Genomic DNA, 20,580 nt, shown 5'->3' with positions numbered 1-20,580 from the left:
GAATAGGATACGGGTACTTACGTATTAAGAGTTAATTACGTGTTTTAATTACAACTTTAGTAGGTGTATAAGTAGTGATAATCAAATTTGTAAACAGTAAAACTTAACTAACAGTCTAAATGAAAATAAAGAAAACAAAATTAGTTTGTAAAAAATACATTTCAAATCACCCTCTTTTACTTTTGTCACTTTTCAAACCAAATCGATAAACATTTTTTGATTCATTTATAGAACATATATTATAGTTTATAAAAGCTAATAAGTTTGTAGACAATTTTATGCAAGTTAAATAAACAACAAAAACTTCAGATATTCTTTACATCAAACCCTTTTGATAGAGACATGTGTAATATAATTATACAATTAAATAATTTGTTGTTCAATAAAAAATTCTAGATATGTTATATTGTAATAATAGTGGTTAAGTTTTTAATATTAATATGTAGAAGACATACATGCAATAACTTAAACTACAACGTTAAATATTCTATATTTATACCACTATACTGTATTTTACATTAAATTCGATTTCTGATTAAGCTAGTTTAATTCAATTCTGAAAGTATGATAATTTTTAAAAGTATTTTTTCAACATAAACTAAGCAACCAGTCATTGTTAAACTATTTTATAACATGTTTTATTTTTTAAATACTTTACTAACAATGAATAGAATCTGTTTAAAACGCAGTACAAATAAATCAGCTAGTAATAATCAGATTAAATCTGATCCTAAGAAAAAGAGAGTAAAAATTGAAAAAATTCTACGAACAACAGCTAGTAGAAAAAGCTATAAAACTTCTAATATTCTTTAGAAGCACAAGAAACGCTTCTAAGTTCTTTAAAAATAAAAAAAAATAAACCAGGTAACAAATCAATTTAAATAGTGTATTATAGTTATATTATTGAAAAGAGCTGTTTGTAATTTAAATTGAGTAGTTTTCCATATAAAGTAAATAAAATTAACAATTGAGTAAGTTAAAAGGTAAAAATAGTTAATTACTTAGCAATTTTTTCGGGATGTTTTTATTAAGTATTTTAATTATGAAGTTGCTAAAAGTGAAAAGTACAAAGTTTTTTTTCTTTAACTTTTTTTTAATTAGTTACAAATTTAATTAACTAAATAAAAAAGTGTATAACTATAGAGATTTCTTAGTTAGTGAAAGAGTAAAATAAATTTTGTAAAAAAAAAATAGTTGAAAATAGTCTAAAATTTAAGTAATGATAACAAACAACGCCTAAATTAAAACAAAATTTTTACTGTACATACTTCTTAATTGTTTTATTTAATATAAATAACTAGTTGATTCTTAACAATAGTATTAATTACTATATTTAAAATAAGTTTATTTGTTTTTAATTCATTTTGTATTTAATGCTGTTTGTATTAAAGATACAGTCTATATTATAGATGGGTATTGCAATAGATTAGCTCTTGAACCTATTGATAGTTACTCGTTTATTACTAAAAAATGGAAAAAAGTGGCTGATATACATATGGTTATCGTGAAAATTACTGTGTTAGTGCATTTATGGATAAATATTTTTGCTAGGAAGTTGCTATAAACAACTATTATTGTTTATTGAACGATAAAAAAAGCGCTCAAAAAGTTTGGTTTAAGGACCTGCTGTACAAAGGAACCTTTCGGTTATCGAGTCGTACACAACATTTCAGAATTGTAACAACTCTTGTAAACAATTTGGAACTAAAAAATGTAACGGGACAGAAGTTGCTAGAATGAAAGAACCAATATCCTGGGCAGCTTCAACAGTAACTGAAGGAAAGCTTGCAGTTTCTGGATCTGATAATGATCTAGATGATTTAAGCACTGTTGAGTTTCTGTAACATCAAACCAAAAAAAAATTACCAGCATTTCGCAGGTTGTCATTAAACCTAGGGGGTTATCTATTATTGTTGAGGTCTGCTTTCCAGTGTTAGAAAGATGAGTGTTTAGTTTGTTTACTATATCTATTGGTTTTGTATAAGATTTTTTATTTAAATCAAGCCCTAAGTGGAAAACAACTGTCTTTTTTTTGTCTATTAGTGACGTTATTTATAACTTTTCAAATTTTAGATGTATTCTGTTTTATTAGAATTTTCTAGCATGTTTTCATAGTATGGTTTTTTAGAACTTGTTATGGTTTTTCTAAGTTTATTTCTATATTTTTTGTATTTTTTCAGTTTAACTGGGTTAATAAAATTAATTTTGCAAAACTTTTATATTGCTTGTTTTTTTTTATGGATTTTAATTTTTCTTTTGTTATCCAGGGTTTAGATTTTAATTTTAATTTAGCTTTAGAATTTTTTTAGTTGGAACATTTTGGTCAGTAATATCATTAATTTTGTCTATTAAGTAATAAAATTTGGTGTTAAAAAAGTTTTTAGATTTAATATTTTTGTCTGTTTGTTGTTTGTTGAGAATATGAGAAGCATCAGTTGAAACTAATTGGTGTTAATTTTTGAAAAAGCTTGAATATATTTATTTTTGTTCTTAGAGTTATTTAAATTTAAACTGCAATTTTTAGTCCAATATAAAGAGGAAAATGGTCTAATATATCTGATAGTAAAACATAAGTTACTTTTTCTAGAAAATTGTAAGCTTCTTCAATGTAAGTATTTTAATTGTTACTATAATTAGTTATCAAAACATTTGTTACAAACTTTTATACAGACAGCTAATAAAAAGATTAATACTTATTCTAGAAATTGTATTTTTAAACTGCAATCAACATGATACAGCCTTTTATAAGTCGCAGGTCAATTCTTTTAGAAAACAGTGCTGGCAGGCCGTACCGTAAACAAAAAAAAAGGGCTTTATTTATGTAAAACAATTTCAGTAATTGTTATAAAATATTGGTTTAAAATACAAAAATAAGATAATAAGCCATAAAAAAGCACTAGTAGATATAATTTCTCTGTTAAAAATAATTCATTGTCAGTTTTTACCATTAAAACTTTTTTTTAAAGTATAGGAAACTATGATTTTAGCTAAATCGCTGGCCGCAGCTTTTTTCTTTTTGGTCAAATTTTGCTAGCTGCCCAGGTTGGCGATCACTGCCCTAGACCGTGCCACAGTAGCATTTATTTTGCAAGATTTAGTATTGAGTTACCATATATTGATTTTTTTCATTAGATTTTTCGCTTGATAAGTTTTTATAATAGTTATTGTTTTAGTATTATTACAACTTTTTTTTAATTTGAAAATAAGCAGTATAAATATATCAATAAAGAAAAACACAAAAATATTACAAAAAATAATTGACATACCTAAAGGACAATTTGAGAAACTTAAATATTATGAAATCGTTACTTGTAATTTAGAAATAACTAAACAAATTTCAAATTAGCATTTAATTCTGAACCTTGTTAATAAAAAAGTTACAGCACATCTTATTGTTTAATTTTTATACAAATTAAGTTGGTTTAAATATTTAGGCACATGTTTAAGAATTACATTTTCTATAGTGCATTTAGTTGGCTACGTTATTTATAAATTAAACATGATTTTCAAAAAAGATTAAAGAAATAACAATTGAATAACGTTAATTTACGTGATAAATGAGCGACTTTTGGGGTCCAGGATAATCGATTATACGACGAAACTTAAAGACAGTTTGAATTCCGATATTTTTAAATTAAATAATTCTGATTTATAGTAACTTATCTCTTTTCATAAAAAATATGATTAATTTTTTTTCATTATCATACCTACTTTCTAGAAGGTAACTTTCAGTTCAAACTTAAATTTAATTTTAGATTTATTAAAAAAAATTATACAATTTTTCAAACATTTTGATTTTTTGTTACTTATGAATATTATTTCCTAACAAAATATTTTTTCCTTTCTTAGTTTCAAAATTCTGTCACTCAGTTACAAGTGACTCAATTTTATCAATCAGTTACAGTGAAAATTGTGTTAAACAGACGTATTGATTGTAGTTCTTATTTTAAGGTTTGTTTGCAGTTAACTGTTGTGTTATGTGATGAAATTATCTTGTTTATTTTGTTGGAAGTACAGTTTTATTAGTTATTTAATTCTTTTGGTGATTTTTCTATGTTCATTAGTTTTCTGTTATGACTTTTGTAATCATCTCAATATCAGGCATACAGCTGTAGCCTAGTTTTCTGCAGTTTCTATTAATAAACTTGTTTAGACTGTTTTCTTTATTAAAATTTTTCTGATGATTTTTGACACTTTGTTCTCCACATTTGTTTTAACTAAACTGCCGTATGGTTGGTTAAACCACAAGCATTTTATTTTATAATTTTTAAATTTTGTTATTTCCTTTTGTATAATCGTGGTTTTAGCTATTTATTCTTTAAGCATCATTATATTCCTTTTTTTACGATGTCAAATAATTTGCTGCTGCTTAAATTTTAGTAAGTCTGTTTTCTAAAATCTTTTAAATTTCTTGGAGAATTACTAGTGGGTGATTATAATTTGAGTTGACATGGTTGATTTTATTGTTTGGTTTTCTGTGTAAATTTCTTGGAGAATTACTAGTGGGTGATTATAATTTGAGTTGACATGGTTGATTTTATTGTTTGGTTTTCTGTGTTGGTTTAATTGAGGTTTAGGTAAAGTTTATTTCAAATGCAGGGTTTTCAACTATAATCTTTATTTCTTTTGACTTAGTAAATTTGACAGAGTTGCCAAATGTTTTTTTTTTCTTATTTTTTTCCAGATTAAAAAACAAGTTTTTGGTCTATCTTTAGTATAAAATTAAACTTGAGGTAAAAAAAATACCAAAAGTAGTACTAAAAAATTAAAAAGACACTGTAAACTTTAAATGTGTTTTTCAATAAAGAAAATTAATGGTACAGTATTTTTTTAATCATTAAGATAGACTTTTTGTAAATAATGAAATTCTTTACTTTATATGTAAATAATAATGTGCAAATTAAGTACTTTATTTACTACCAGGTTTCAACTAAAGACATACTTTTTAAGTATAATAATATAATAAACTGATTTAAATAAGCTCTTCACATTTCAGTAAATCGAGCAATCTTTTCTAGTTAAGACAAATAACTATATAGTGCTTTATAAGTATAAATAGTTTAAAAATTCCAGTTTTTATTTCAAACTCCTCAAATTCCAGGTTTTTTGGCAACCCTGATTTATGTAAATCTTTTTTTCTTATATCCAATTCTACTTCCACACTGTTGACTTATCCATAACTATTAAGTTGCCTACACGCAATTAATAAACATTCTGGAATCGGAAATGAAGAATAAGAATAAAGCGCTGGCCGCGAATATCTTTACCCTATAAATTTGACCCGCAAATACCAAAAGACTGCCGACCCCTGGCTTAAATTGTACTCAGTAATTTAAAAAGTGATTTTTTTCAACAATTGACTACATGAAACAAACAAACTAGTTAAAACGGGCAAACAATGTTCACAATTTTGTCTAAATTTTTTGCTTGACTATTTCATTAGTTTTTTATATATCTATTTTCGTCTTTATTCCTGGGTTTTTTAAACTTATTTTAAGACAGTTTTAACTTCTCAAATGCACTTCCAAGTGATAAATAGTTGCTTGTGTTTTTGTTAGCATTACATATTTGATAACTGTAGAAGAGTTTAGTCTTAAGGTTACGCATCATAGAGTTAATAACATGTTTTATATGAAAAGGTATATTTTTTGTTTTACGTTCTTTTACACACGATTTGATTACTATGTCTACTACAAATAGGTGCAACTAGAAAGTTTGTTTTATAAGAATATGTAAGTTTATCTAAGTGAGTTTTAGTAAACCATTATGTTTTTTTATTATTGTAGAAGGGGCTAGCAACGTTTGCTAAACGAAGTATATCTCTTGCTTGCGACTTTTTTTAGCTTGAAAACAACTTGTGGAAAACAAATGAAATAGAGCTGATTTTATGTGTTCTTTATACTATTAATAGTAAACAATAGCGGTTGTTAAATTATCATTTTATTACAATTTTAATTTCATACATATTATTTCTAATTTATTTTATATAGCTTTTCATAACAGGCGGAAATTAAAGAAATCCGGCTTTTCAAAATTCTTATATGGTAAAAATGCCCGCTAACTAGAAATTTTGCCCACACCCAGTACAAAGTTAAGAAGTTTAAATAAAATTTGTTTTCGACCTAGCAGATAAAGCAACCAAATTATTGATAAAAGTATGACTATTTTAATTGTATAAGTTTGCAGATTTAGAATTGAAGAAAGTTGAGAATGTTCGTTATAAGGTTGAAACAGGCAAACTATGTTGTTTAAAATTATCCAAATTGAAAATATAAACATTTAAACGTTAAAAAATGTGATCATTTATTACAATAAGTTTCAAACAAAAACAGTATGAAAAAAAAAGTAATAAATTAATCTATATGATATAACAAGTGAAAACAATTATTAGAACTTTACTTAAGCTTTGATTATAAAAACATTTTAAAGGTTAATCTAAATAGGTTATATTGCTTAGAAGTAAAATTGCGTAAACATAATATATTATAAAAAATTGTTTTAATGAATTAGTTTAAGTTTAAATAATACATGGAGTTAAGTTAAAAAGTTAAAATAGATTAAAACTTAAGTTTTTACATGAATTTTCAAGTGAGTAGAAACAGCAACTTATGTTCATTAAGAAAAATTATAATTAATTTTACAGATAATATTATATTTCAAAACTTTCAATACTTTGATCAAAAACTTTACAACAAACAGAAAAGTTAATCTCCTTAATCCAAAACAGTAAAAAACATTTAAAAAATAAAACGTGTAAAGTATTCAAGCGAAAAGAAAAATGGAATAATCTTATAGATTTCAAATAAATACATAATTTAACATAAAAACAAAGAAAATATTTACTCAGTTTAAAAGGCACGTTTGTAAGAGAAAAAAAATGTCAATGATCATGACCCTTGTATATGAGATAGATTCTTTCGAAAACAGAAAAGTTCCTGCGAAAGGACGGCTTCTTATCTTACAGGAAAAAAAAAGGAACTAGACGAACGAAATGAGGTGAAAATTTCGGCGCTGATCTTTTTGCTCTGTTTTTCTTCCCTCTTTACACGGTGCTGCTTTCCAGTTTCTCCAGAGGGTAATCACCCGACCGTCGTAAACTCCAGAGTTCCCCTTCCTCCGTCTGTAGGTAAAAGTTTGTAAGTTTTTGCGAACATTGAAAATAATTTAATGGATTTGTAGTTGCAGATACTTATATTGTCAATTTTTTTATTTTTAGAAATTCAATAAGGCTCGTATAAAAATTATTGTAGTAATTCAAAACATTTTTATGGTTTTGTAGTTACAGATATTTAAATGTTTATTTATGTTATTGTGAAAACTCAAAAGTTTTTTTTAAATTAAAGATTAGTTCGTTTTTTTCAAAGTAAAATTGAGACAAAGAATACTATGTAGAACAAAGATATTAAGTACAAAACAACTAAAAACATTTTTAGGAGCTTTTTAAAATACCTGTGCCAAGGCTACAGATTAAATGAAACTTTTATAATTTTAAATTATACTTTTAAGCTTCACATCTAAAAAAAATACATATACAAAACATAAAGAGAATTTATACAATTCTATTTAACTTACTCAAAAAACTAATTTTATGTTTTAATGCCTCTACTAAAAAGATCGCCTTGCAATTAAGTAGATTGATTGTGGTTAATACTGAAAAAAAAACAGCACTAACCTTGAAACTCGTCATCAATAAACTCATCAACCGAGTCAACAATGGGGTCTCTGTCACCATGGTTACGCACAATATTGTTACCATGGGCGCGGGGTACCAACAAGTAGGTGACTGGACTGCAATCTATCGACCTAAAAGTTTAAAATTTTAAGTTATATATTTTACTTAAAAAAACTTTTTTAATATTTATTTTTGTGAAAATATTTATATCTAAAAAAATGCAAAGTTGTTACAAAGTAAAATTAAATTATATAAGCCTACTTAGTTTTGTATATCATAGAAAAGTATTTTTGATTTAAAAGTTTGTGATTATAAAAACTATTTTACTAAACAACTTTAATTTTAAAGTATCAATCCAATAAAAAAAACAAAGTTACCATGATTTAATAACATACTTGTATTGTTTAAAATAAAAAAAAGTACAATACGAATATTTCTATGCTAACTGTACAAATATTGATAGTTCAGCAACCAAAAGGTAAGTTTAAGTATTAAAATTACTGAAGAATGTAGCAACTAACCCTCCATTTCTTTTATAAAGAATCATTCCAACAAGAACCACAGCCAGAACTATCATGATTATCAGGAAAATAACCCCTCCGCTAAGTGAACTTTGTTCTGCTGATAAATAATTAAAGTATATAATTCAAAGTGGGATTATATATTTTAGACTGTAAACAGCTTTAAATAGTATGCTATAACATTATGGGTTTTGCAATAGTTTGGAAACGAAAAACACAAATTTCCAACGTGTATTCAATAATCTAAACCTACACACCAAGATAACAACATTCGCAGCCCAATGAACAACAAAGCAGTGATACATAAAAAATAAAACTAAAACATATGCAAATTTTTTAGAGTTTCAAATAAGTGCAAAATTGGAAGAAAAACTTTAGACTTCTATGACTACTTTGCAAGCAAACGTAAAATTAAATCAAAGAAGCGTAAAACATCTGAATTTAAAAGTTCTTTTGAATAATTAAAAAAAAAGGTTCTTTAAAGAAAACATCAACTAAAAATTTCAAATCGACAAAGCGCATGCAAAACGAATGATTTCTATATACCTCTTTTAGCTATATCATTTGTTTTTCCTTCTGGAATTTTTGCAGCTGAATGTTTGAAAACAGGTTTTTAGCAATTAGCTGAGCGAAGAACATAATTGAAAGAACAGGTATGCGAATAAGTTAATTGCTACTGGTATGTTATTTGCTTTCTAGCAATATAACAATGGTAATTACACCAATGAAAGCTAAATAGCTGTTGCTATTATGTAGAGATGCTTAACTAAACGTAAACGTAAGTTAACAAATCTAATACTAATTAACATCCAGTAAAAACTGTTTAAGTAGTGTGAAATAATGCAGTGTAAATTACGAAAACAAAATTAGCTTTCTATTGCTGAAAGCTTAAACGTTTTACAAACAACATATTTAAATTTGAATTTTAAAACGATCAGAAGAAACTGATAAAAACTAGAAAGTTTTCTACAATATAGAAATTTCTACCTTGATAGTTGGAATTTGCGCACATTTTAATGTTTCCGTTTGAGGGCGTGCCGAGAACCATGCATATGGACGAGCTTAACATTCTGCTGTACTCCGTCGATATCTGAAAATTAATAAATTCACTTTTAAATAGAAATTAGGTTTGACAAAATATTGCAGCACATGTTGTTTTTACCGTAAATTTATTAACTAAAAAAAAAAAAACAATAAACAAGGATAAAAAAAATGTCGTGCGATTTCACGACAACTCAGTTACCAGCTGGAGGTGCTCGCAAGAGATGTCGCCCGCCTTGGAGGTGAACAGAAGCTGCGGTTTGAGGGGGAAGACGGGCGGCACGAACACGTGACTGTTCTCGTAAACGTCGTACTTCGTCGCCACAATCAGCCTCTTCAGCTCGTCCGAAGACAGCATCTGTTGTAAATTAGTTGATTTAAATGGAAATGTTAACCTGGCAGAAATTTAGCAGTTTTTCGAATAAACCGCTTCTAATGATCTATGACGGTTGAAGCCTATTTAAAACTAATAAACGTGAACTTTTTATCTTATCAACTTACTCAGCTGTTAAATAAATTAAAGTTAATGAAACTATTGTTGTGCGGTAGGAGCTAAAATCAACTCTTTGTTTAAACTTATGCTTTGGTAAAAAATATTTTTTTACTAAGAAAAACTTTAGTTATTAGTTTTTATGCTTGTTACGCTTACTTGTAAATTAGCATGGAAAATTCGCTCTACATCGATCCACCATTGCGAATCGAACTCAGACATGTCGTAATTTTCAGAAGAAATATTTTTCCCTGTTACTTCTAATTCCACTTTGTGTACGCACTCTAAAGTAAAGATCGAAAGTTTAGATGAGTAAATACATTATTTATTGTTTAAATAAGATATTACTATTATCAAAAAAATTCACTTTATATAAAAAAACCAATTTATTTATAATGTAATCAATGCTTTAATAAACAAATTTAGGAAAATTTAAAACTTAGTAAATTGTATATTTTTATGTAAAATATTTAAAACTGAAAACATTAAAAGTTTACGAAGCTTTAATAAGAAACTAAATTTATTTAAATCAGCTATCACTAAAAAAAGCAACTGTCAAAAAGAAAGTTAAATACAGTAACCTTTCACCTAGGTATGCACTTTGAACACAACACAAAAATGCGTACTCAACCGGCAGTGCGTACCTAGGAAATTTCGGTCTTTTATTACCTACACTGAGCCTAACACAAACACATTAAAAGCCACTAAAATTCACAAATGGCTATTGTAACAAATCCCCTAAAATATATCTTTCACCATGTTTGTTTAAAGTGTATAAAAAGTCTTGAGTGTATTTTTTATATATGTATTTATACGTGTATAATTTTTATTCAACTCACAAAGTTTTTTAATCTATCTTGTATTTCCTTTACCTTTGAAATTTACATAGTACATATAATTATGTTAATTTTTTGTTTTAAATATTTATGAAAACATTAATCATACTTAAATTAAATTGTGTTTATTCAAAAAGGCTAGTTTAGGGTTATAAAATTAGTAAAAAAACCAACAAAAAGAGTCTGCTAAACCCAAACAGCAAGCGACACTAACAGATATGTTTTCAAAAGACTCTAGTTCTAAATAAGTCTCAATTGCAATACTCTTTATTTTCATTAATATCGCTTTTTACATTGATGTTGCAATCATGGGGTATGTAAATGTTAATTGCACTTTTTAGTATTTCCGTTTATTTGATTTAATTTGACCTTTTAAATATTTTATATTCCTATGTTTTAATCAAAGGATATGCAAATTTAAAACAATAAGTATTGGATTTAATGTACAAATTGTAAGCTCATAACTTATTTCAAAGTTTCTATAGTTTAAATTTATTTTAATTTACTGAAGTATAATTTATTTCTAGTTATTTTGTATCACTACTTCAAGGTTTGTTTTTTATTTTCAAAGCAATACATTAATTCCATGTTGAACACAGCGGTTTTCGGCTAAAAAGTGCGTACCTGGGAAGTGCGTACCTGGGTAGCAGGTTCTTGCACTTTGCTTGTAAAAATTGAGATAATTTTGGAACAAATTTTGGCACTTAAACAAATTTATTTCAGTTATTTATTACCTGTCATTGAGCTACTACAGTTAAGACATAAAATCTAAGGAAAAAAAACTTGAAACAACTTACCCAGCACGTCGACGTGGGCGTCCTTGGTTTTGGCGCTCACCTGGTTTCTGGCGGTCATCTGAATGTTGAACAAGCCGACCTTGGCGTGTTTGTAGCTGTGCTGGGAAGCGTTCGACTCGTACAAGCCCCCTTCGTTCAATACCTTCGAAAAATACGGTTTTTGTAAGCAAGGTTGGTGAGAAACATGTTTAAAACAGTTGAAGCGTTCAGGCAGAGATAAGTTTCATTCTTTTTCTACGAACACGTTGTTTTTTACTTTACGTCATTTATGATTGTTTTGTCTTTAAGTGTAAAAAAAGACCTATTATGTATTTTTAAGTCAACAATATTAGCTACCAAGAAATACTTAAAAACTTGCGAACCATTAAGTATACCTTTACAAAAAAAACTTAACTTTAAGGGTTTTTATATGATATAAAGCACTTCATTTAAAATTTAACAAGAGCTATTTACACAAGTTTTAAACAAGTATACAAAAAAAAAGTTTCGAAACAACTGAAAGATGTAATAAAATTTTCAGCTCTTGGTGGTGATAAAGATCATTGTAATTTATAAGCTCGTATAAGTGCGCAGCGAAGCATTGAAACTATCAAATAATGCAATTATTTTGTGTGGGAAAACGTACGATTATTCCGCCAGGTTTTCAATAAAGACGCTTGAAATTCCTAGTTATTTTTTATCAAAAGCACTTGAACAAAAAATAGTTATAAACAACATAAAAAAAACAAGCTTACGGTGGCGGAGGCTCCGGTGTGAAGCCACTCGTAGGTTATGGGTCCCAGGAAGTGAGGGGAGTCACCTAATCCAAAACTGCTCTGCAGCTTTCCGTAGACGGTGAAGTCCTCGTTGACTTGCACCAGCGGCGGCGCGAAAATCGTCGCTTTTTCTATTGGATCTGAAATTTTTGTTGATGTTACTCGACGGTGGGTGGTTTGTATGAAACTAGCAGAAGCTGAGTTTCATGTGTGGATAGCAAATACTTTGTTATTATTTAGAAAAATTAGTTAAATACGTTCTGATATTAAACAAAAAAAATTTAAAAGTCTTAAAACACAAGGAAAAACAAAAAACAAATGTTAAATGAGAATTTTATGCATAGTATAATTAAAAGATAAAAATTTTTACATTCCAAAAAAATTTTGACTTGAAGAACAATAAACGGAACAATAAAATTTTACACCACTAAATTAAACAAATGTTCGGTGCAGCATTTGAAAAAATAAAACTTGCTAGAAATCAAATATTTGCCTAACAAAGCTTCACAAAGCATTTTACCCTGACATGCTTCTCTAATACATAATTTATTTGCTTGTCAACGGCTAGTACTACTTGGCAGCTTGTAAATGTTACCTTTTACTTGAATGAGAAAAAGTGTTTAAATAAATTATTTCTTTCTAGAATGATAAAGCAATTTCAAGATCTAAAAAAAAAGTGTAACAACTTTTTAACTTAAAAATTACACGTAAAATAATATCAATAAAGCTGATTTAATACACCGAGGTCAATTGAGGTAGTGTACCTCATTATTTCGTATATAATACGGATGCTATCACGTTTTTATTTCCGTTCAAACATTGAGGTTTAACACCATTAAAAGGGATTATAACACGACATTACTCATACACCACTTGGCTCATGGCATTTAAAATTACGTAGCTTTTTTTAAAGAGAGAGAATTTACGAGATTAAAGCAATTTGTCAGGATAAACTAGCAGTCATGTTTGTAGAAAATCCATCATAATAAATATAATTTGTGTAATATTTACTCAAAACTCATAAGCTCACCACAACAGAATAAAGTAATTTGACACTGCTTTTAAAGAGATTTTTTAAACTAGACGTACTTTATTGCATAAACTAATTGTTGTACATGATTTAAAGTAAATCCAAATAACAATAGTTAAGCATATAAAGCTTTTTGTACATGGAACTTCAATTATTACAAATATATGTTTTGTTTGTATTATGTAACATATTTTACTTCTATAGTTGTATACCAAGTGGCTAAGTGGCCTTAACAGAATAGTCTTTCTAACAAGTGGTGATTTTTTAGAAGATAACTTGTAAATAATTACACAAAAAAACTAAAAAAAAAATTGCACGAATGATTAAAAAACTAAAACAATCATTTCTAACTTTAAATAACAAAAAATCAAACTCATATTTAGTGTCAGTAAAAAAAAATTGACTGCAACTATCAAAAGTTTAACAAAAACTAAGAATTGTAGCATAAGTATATGTACATTACAAAATACATCAACAATTTTTCTACTCAAACGAGGAGTGGTAGTGAAAAAACTACAGAAAAGCATAACTTTACACTTATTAGATTCTAACTCTCAAAGATAAAAAAATCACCTAAACTCATAATTAAAAAACAATCAAAAGTAGAAAACTGACACCAGAACTCGACGGTGACGCTTTTGTCCTGCTGCCTCCCTGACGCTTGCACCCTGTATATGCCCGGTTTGGCCGGTGAGAACTCCACCATGCCTCCTTCCACCTCCTGCACGTTGTAATCCTCGTTCTCGTCGTTCGTCGCCTTCCACGTCACCGGCACTCCCTGACGGAAAGTTTTTATTTAAATACGTTTGTTGAGCAAAATGTTTATTTGTCGGAAAACAACGTTTCAAACTATAAAACTTCTTAACTATACAAAGTTAAAGATCGTGCGAAAAAGACGCTCCGTGCGTCTGTGACCTCTTTTACTGCAAACTTGACTTTTTTATATAGATAAAAATATGGAGTGTACACTGTACAAGCAAGTTGATTAGAAATGTTTTACTTTTTTTACAAATTTTTTGAAGTTTCAAATAACTGAATATTTTGAAGCAAAATAGAAAAATACTCCACGTTATTTAAATTTCTCCGCAACCCTGTTAGCGTCACAACGTGTCGCCCCTGATTCACAGTACTTACTGTTATAGCACGTTAGTAACAGTATCTGGCATTTTTCTGCTATGCATAGTTAAAAACAATCAAAAAATACTGGGATAAACTAGTAAGACATAGTTCATGTGAAAATTTAAAATCATGTATCATATTTAGTGTCAGGATTGTTCAAGTAATCGTATTTGGCAGGCTTTTGTTACTTTTACGTCATTTGAAAGTTCATTTAAGTATTTGTAAAAAGAACTATTATAAGTTTTTAACAATTTATATTTTTTAGCATCACGATGTTTTAATTGGGAAACATCACTACAAAGTTGATGCATAACAATTCTATATGTTGTCGTATTGCTTGACTAACGCACTATAAATTAGAAAAGAACTGTTAATTCTTCCAAGTTAATAAAACGCTGCAACAAAACATTTTTGTAAAACTCTATTCAACAGTAAACTGAACTTGGTCAATTCAACAAACAAATGCGTCATTCCTTATACGATTATAAATTTCCCAAATAGCCATTCAACTTTAACAAATTCTTTAAATCAAGAATTTGCCATTCAAAACGTTTTCTTGTCTTTTTATTTGGAGCGGTAAAATACATAGGTTGCGCAAGAAGTTTAATAATAAACTATTATCATCTTTTTCGCTCTACAAACTAGATAAAAATAAAAGCAATTTGACTTAAAAAAATATTTTTATAACTGATCAAAGTAAACCGATATTTTTAAAGATAATTTCAGTATGTGTATTAAAGATTTTTGTTCGAAGATAATGTTGATTATTTATAAAGTTCCTATTACACTTTTCGCTTAAAAACTATTTATAAGTACCCATAAAACATAATTAACATATAATGAAAACCAAGCTACAAAAAGTTACTACAAATTTAGTTATTAATACTACAAATAGTGTTTGTTTTGTTAACATAAAAACATTAAAAAAGTTGACTTATTTGATAGATAATTGTATTTTACACAATAAGTGAGAATATTAATTTGTAAACTAACTTGTACTTCCAACATGATGGACTGACCGACTCTGGCAGAATAAGTGTCATTGACAACGTGAAGCTTCCACTCATCGTTGTTCACTGTTGCGTCACAACTCACGTTTCGACGCATCATTTCTTTCAGCTCGCCAACGCATTTGTCTCCGGGAATTTTCACAAATCTGACAGTTTTTTATTAAGCTTATTTTAAGAGATACAATTTTTTGTTTAGTTTTTTATAATTTCATAACTTCAAGATATTTTAGACATTTCAAAAAAAAAAGTAAATCAAAATCTTAAACTTTATCTTAATTGCGATGTAGTTACAATCATTTGATTGTTATTAAAAACGCAACCATGTTGGTATATAGCATAAAGTACTAATAAAAACTACTCTGATTAAATAAAAAGTAACTCAAAACTAAATCAAGGAAAAACTGAATTTTTTTTAAATTTTGTGCAGGAAGTCGTTAGTGATACCGTCTAAAACTCAAAACGCGCCACAATTCAATGCTCAAAAATTGATACTTCAAAAAAAAAAGTGTCACAAAAAGATGGAACAATTGCGATGGGAGCGGAAGAGCTTTGTCGGCAAATCACAGTGGCCAGTTTAAACACGGCTTTTATGAACTGGCCGGCTGTAAACACACACAAGCCATTTGAAGCGTGAACTATTTGCGCCTCTCAGCTTCTTGACACGCTTATTTTTATTGGCAAAAGCCGCCGTAAGCTTTTTATTGATGTTGATTTCGCGTTTTGTACACTTAAAGTTTCTCAGCCAAAATGTTTGGGTTTATTCTTGATTTCGGCGTAACAGAAAGGTAATAGCACCAGCGTGTAGGTTACCAATGAAATTGATCGGTTTTATCGCGAACACTAGACTGTAGGTGTAATTTACTTTTTATGGGTTATTAAATTTATTGAAATTAGAGACTAAATTTCCCACACAAGAAGAAAATAATCTGTTTTGTGCTGCGTTAAAAGTCATGTAAAGAGTTGGCTGATCTTTTTGAAATGGACTAGCTTCGAATAAATATTCAGTTATAAGTATTCTGAATCAGCAAAAGAAAAATATTTCAGTGCTCTAAATAAAAGTTTAAAACTTAAATACTTGTGTTATATACAGTTAAGTAAGACTGCTATACAACTTTTATTGCACACACAAAGCAGTCAGCAGGCTTCTTTGGTGCTTCGACTTTCACATTGCACACAAATAATGGATGTCATAAAGAAGGCAAATTTGTATAGAATTAATGAGATTTTTCTCTTTGATATTTCACCTATACCGTGAACTTGACACACCAGGTTCAAACTTGAATGCAAGCCAAATGGTTTTGATCTTTGCCTTAAAAACTTATCTATTGTTATGGCTGCATGATGTCTAAATTCTCAACTTAAATTTAATTTTGCAAAGAAGTCTTTGAAAATATGTTCTATATATGTTCAAAAAATTAGTTCGAAGAAATTTTAGCTGTTTTATAACAATATTATTTTTTAGAACTTATAACTTACTATAATAAGGATAATTTATTAAAAGATTAGTTAGTACAATAATAAACTTTAAATTAATTGTGGAAATATATATTAGGTGACACTTTAGAAGTATAAACACTGACTAAGAATTAATATTTTTCCACTCTGACCGATAACTTAATGTTTTTCCTTTTTTACAGACTGAAAAAACATGCAATAACAACAGTCTTTAAAATAAATCTAGCTGATTTTCTTATTACATAAACGGAACTTTAGTTTTTTACTAGGGTCTCAAAAATATCTTTGTTGATTTTTTTGTAATTTTATAATAGGTTTTTTTTTTATCTGTTATGTGTTGAAATTTAGCTTTGGGAGTTGTTAGAATTTTTTTTTTACAAAATATATAAACCTTACATACTTTTTTGGCCTTAACGTAATGCAACTTGAAAACTTAAGCATAAAGTAATTAATATTTCTATTAACTTTTACAACGTATATCAAAAAATACTAATAAGGTGTTAATTCCCGATTAATAAACATAACAAATTAAATTGTAGTAAAAAAATAAAACGTAGTAGAAATAGATTACGGTATTCTATAAATATTTGCTAATGTGGTATTTTAAAGTACTAAACAAAAATTTCCAAAACTTAATAAGTATTTAAAATATATCTGTAAAAACATAGCAATTAGCTCTATTCTAATAACTAACAGACAGTATTCAATGTAAGTTATTTCTAAAAATATAAAATATTAAGTACGTAAGTAATAATTACAAAAAATAAAAACTTAATGAACCTTGCTTTTACTGAAAATAAGGTAAAAAAAACGTTTGTAAATTAATACAGCCTTAAAGTAAAATATAAGCAGAAGCAAAATGCATTTTTAATGTAGGAACTAAAAACTTAAGTTTCGAAAACTGTTAAAAAAGTCACATCAATTTCAACTTTGTTTAACAACGCAGTAAAAAAGCAATAAAATCCTTACTTATTTACTTAAATAAAACATTTTTAATATTTTTTACCCGCTTTCGACGGTTTTGAACCCGTTGACACACGGGGGCTCAGCAGTGGGGACGATCCATTCTTCGCCAACGCTGTCAATTCTTCCCTGGTTGTTGTGCACACACTTGTCTCCTTCCTCGGTGTATTCGAACGCGCTGTGTATGAACATTGGTTCTTTTTAAACGGGTTGGCAGAAAGCTAGTTGCTTTGTTTAACGATAAAATTAAAGTCTTGAGTAATCTACTGCTATTCACAACTTCTAGAATTTTATATTGTAATTCACTTGAAATTGAACAAGAAAAAGCTCTCAACTTATGCGCATACAGAGAGAAGAATTAGATTACTACGGGATTAAAACATTGCATTTAATAATCTGCAAAAATAAAGCCTAACTTTTCTGGAACACTGTTGTAAAATGCAACACTATTTTTTTTTGTCGTACACAAATTGACGGGGTAAACTCATGTAAATGTTGATAAAATATTCATGTCAGAAACCAACCACTCGTAATCCTTCCTGGTGCACTGGCACGTTTGCACGTGGGTGTACCTCTTGTACTCGACGCCGATCATGCACCCCGCCTCCCTCTTCATCATCTCCACCGTCTGTATCATACCGAGAGTGCACTCCTGGTTGATGCTCGTCTTCCCTTCGTTTGACTGCAGTTTCAATAGTTTTGCGTAAATTGAAAGTAGCAAGGTTGCATAAGCAGGGTTGCCACTGTTTTTCGGCAAATTTTCTCAAGGTTCTTAAAACTTCCTCCAGATTTTCAAAAGTGCACGTATTTGGGCTTAATTTAAAATAAAGTTTAAGATTAAAAACTGTGTTAAATAGTATAACAACATTGAAAAGATACTGTAAAGCTACTTTAAATGTGTATTTTAATAATTTTTTTTTTATTTATGACAAAAAACTGTTATCTATATGATAGATTTTTTGTCTTCTACTAAAATGTTACTACTTAACATGATAAAATTGTTTAAAGTTTCAGGTTTTTAGCCTAAATTGTCAAATTCCACGTTTTTCAAGGATTCCAGGTTTTGTGGCAACCCTGTATAAGTTTGATTTTTTTTTTACATTTATAAAGTTTCACTTTAATTCATTTGCGCTTATGGTAATATTCACTACAAAGGATATGTAACAAGCTTTAGACAATTTTAATTAAAACACAGGCATAGTTTATTTAAAGACACAAGATGCATGAAAACTAACGATTGGCATGGTGACATTTTCGTAGTCGTCCGGGTAAGTGCAGTTTCTTTTGACCAGAGAAGAAAAGTCGAGGGCGTACAGTTTCCAGCTGTCGTGGAAGTTTTTGTGCCCGAATAGTCTGTTGTTTGAAAAGAAGTTACAAAAAACTAACTACCATAGCTAAACTTTTTGAATCTTTTAACAAAAATTTTTCTTTCGCTTTACTTTTGCGTGCGAAATTTTACTTAAAGTGTATCATAACTTTATCATGGTGTTAAGCAAAATATTATAATACTAAACTGTAGACTAGCAAAAATTAAAGTCTGTGTAGAGTTTACTAAGTTTTCTAAACTAGTTTACACTTGCTTCATTATCAGAATACTTGAAATATGTTTTAGTTTTATAAAGTACAGTAAATTTTCATGGTTCAAAAAAATATTTTAAACACCATTAGATTTAATTAAAAAGAAGATTGTTGAAAATAAACTATTTTTCCCAATAACTGTACTCTAAAAACTGCAGATAACACCTGCAAACATGCTAATTACCAGTAGTATAATACTAGATCGCATCAGGTTTCTACATTTGTATACTAAGCAATAGATTTAAAGCCATAGCCAAAAAATTTTTAAGGCGAAGCGAAATAAAATAAGCATTTTAACTTAGATTGTTTGTTGATAGCATTTTTGTACAGTTGGTTTTGTATATTTTTAAAGTAAAAATTATAATAATCACTGTTTAATGACGTAAATATTGTTTAGTTGCATAAATGAACAATAAAATCGAAACCTACAGCTGAGCTTATTCAAATAAACATAAATAGCTTAAATCAGCAGCTATGGAAATTTTTAAATTATTGTGAGATACGTATGCTCTAAGGTAATTTTTTCAATTGTTTTAACTAGAGAAAAAAAAAATTCTAAAGAAGCTTGCAAAATTAAGTTGGTTATATGAAAGACACCCGTACAACTGACCCCTAACCCAGTCATATACAACCAGGTGTTCTTAATCTCTTTACACGCGCTAATGCCGTAATCTCATTGATTTGTTGTCTTAGCAATCTTTCTGCAAAGCGGCAACTGCCCGAGCGGCAAACAATTCAATCAAAGGTGAAATGGTGAGTCTACTTACGTTAAATGGTGAGTATACTTACGTGAAATGGTGGGTTACTAACGTTGAATGGTGGGTTACTAACGTGAAATGGTGGGTTACTAACGTAAAATAATGAGTGTACTAATGTTGAATGGTGGGTTACTAACGTTGAATGGTGGGTTACTAACGTGAAATAGTGAGTGTACTAATGTTGAATGGTGGGTGTACTAACGTGAAATGGTGAGTGTACTTACGTTAAATAGTAAGTGTATTAACGTTGAATGGTAGGTTACTAACGTGAAATGGTGAGTGTACTCCCCGGGTTCCGTCAGCAGCCCATCAACGTTGATAGTTTCCTTCTTTGAAAACGAATGAGATGTCCAAGAAGCACCGTAGTTGTTGCTGAAGCTGGTAAAAGTTTTAATGTGTTACTTTCATTGATTAGCGTTTGTATTGAACTTTATATGTGATTAAACTGAGCTTTGTTGTAAACAGCAGTGAAAGTAAGAAAAAAAAAATCTAAGATTAAGTTTTAATAGAAGTTAAATCAGATATAAAAAAATTTTAAGTGATAAATAACTTTAA

The 20,580-nt window shown here is 28.4% G+C and overlaps 1 protein-coding gene across 4 annotated transcripts in view; it reads right to left on the bottom strand.

The window, feature by feature from the left end:
* Window positions 1-6,446: 6,446 nt before the first annotated feature.
* Window positions 6,447-20,580, bottom strand: part of LOC145835254 (VPS10 domain-containing receptor SorCS1-like) — a 42,212-nt gene continuing 28,078 nt past the window's right edge. Inside the window, exons 14-28 of one of the 4 annotated variants that reach the window (XM_082942822.1) lie at window positions 20,293-20,403; window positions 18,925-19,042; window positions 18,214-18,371; window positions 17,733-17,867; window positions 15,255-15,417; window positions 13,758-13,920; window positions 12,092-12,252; window positions 11,358-11,499; window positions 9,884-10,008; window positions 9,437-9,592; window positions 9,181-9,283; window positions 8,740-8,784; window positions 8,194-8,293; window positions 7,673-7,803; window positions 6,447-7,120 (exon numbers count right to left, since the gene is read on the bottom strand). In XM_082942822.1, the coding sequence (XP_082798948.1) occupies window positions 7,080-7,120; window positions 7,673-7,803; window positions 8,194-8,293; window positions 8,740-8,784; window positions 9,181-9,283; window positions 9,437-9,592; window positions 9,884-10,008; window positions 11,358-11,499; window positions 12,092-12,252; window positions 13,758-13,920; window positions 15,255-15,417; window positions 17,733-17,867; window positions 18,214-18,371; window positions 18,925-19,042; window positions 20,293-20,403 (1,852 nt within the window). In that variant the 3' untranslated portion in view covers window positions 6,447-7,079. The remainder of the gene's footprint in view (window positions 7,121-7,672; window positions 7,804-8,193; window positions 8,294-8,739; window positions 8,785-9,180; window positions 9,284-9,436; window positions 9,593-9,883; window positions 10,009-11,357; window positions 11,500-12,091; window positions 12,253-13,757; window positions 13,921-15,254; window positions 15,418-17,732; window positions 17,868-18,213; window positions 18,372-18,924; window positions 19,043-20,292; window positions 20,404-20,580) is intronic. The other 3 variants (XM_082942823.1, XM_082942825.1, XM_082942826.1) reach the window with 3 other exon arrangements.

This window comes from Thalia democratica, chromosome 4 (assembly GCF_965202585.1).
Source record: "Thalia democratica chromosome 4, ktThaDemo2.hap1.1, whole genome shotgun sequence".
Lineage (NCBI taxonomy): Eukaryota > Metazoa > Chordata > Thaliacea > Salpida > Salpidae > Thalia > Thalia democratica.
This window is presented reverse-complemented; position numbering and strand designations above follow the sequence as displayed.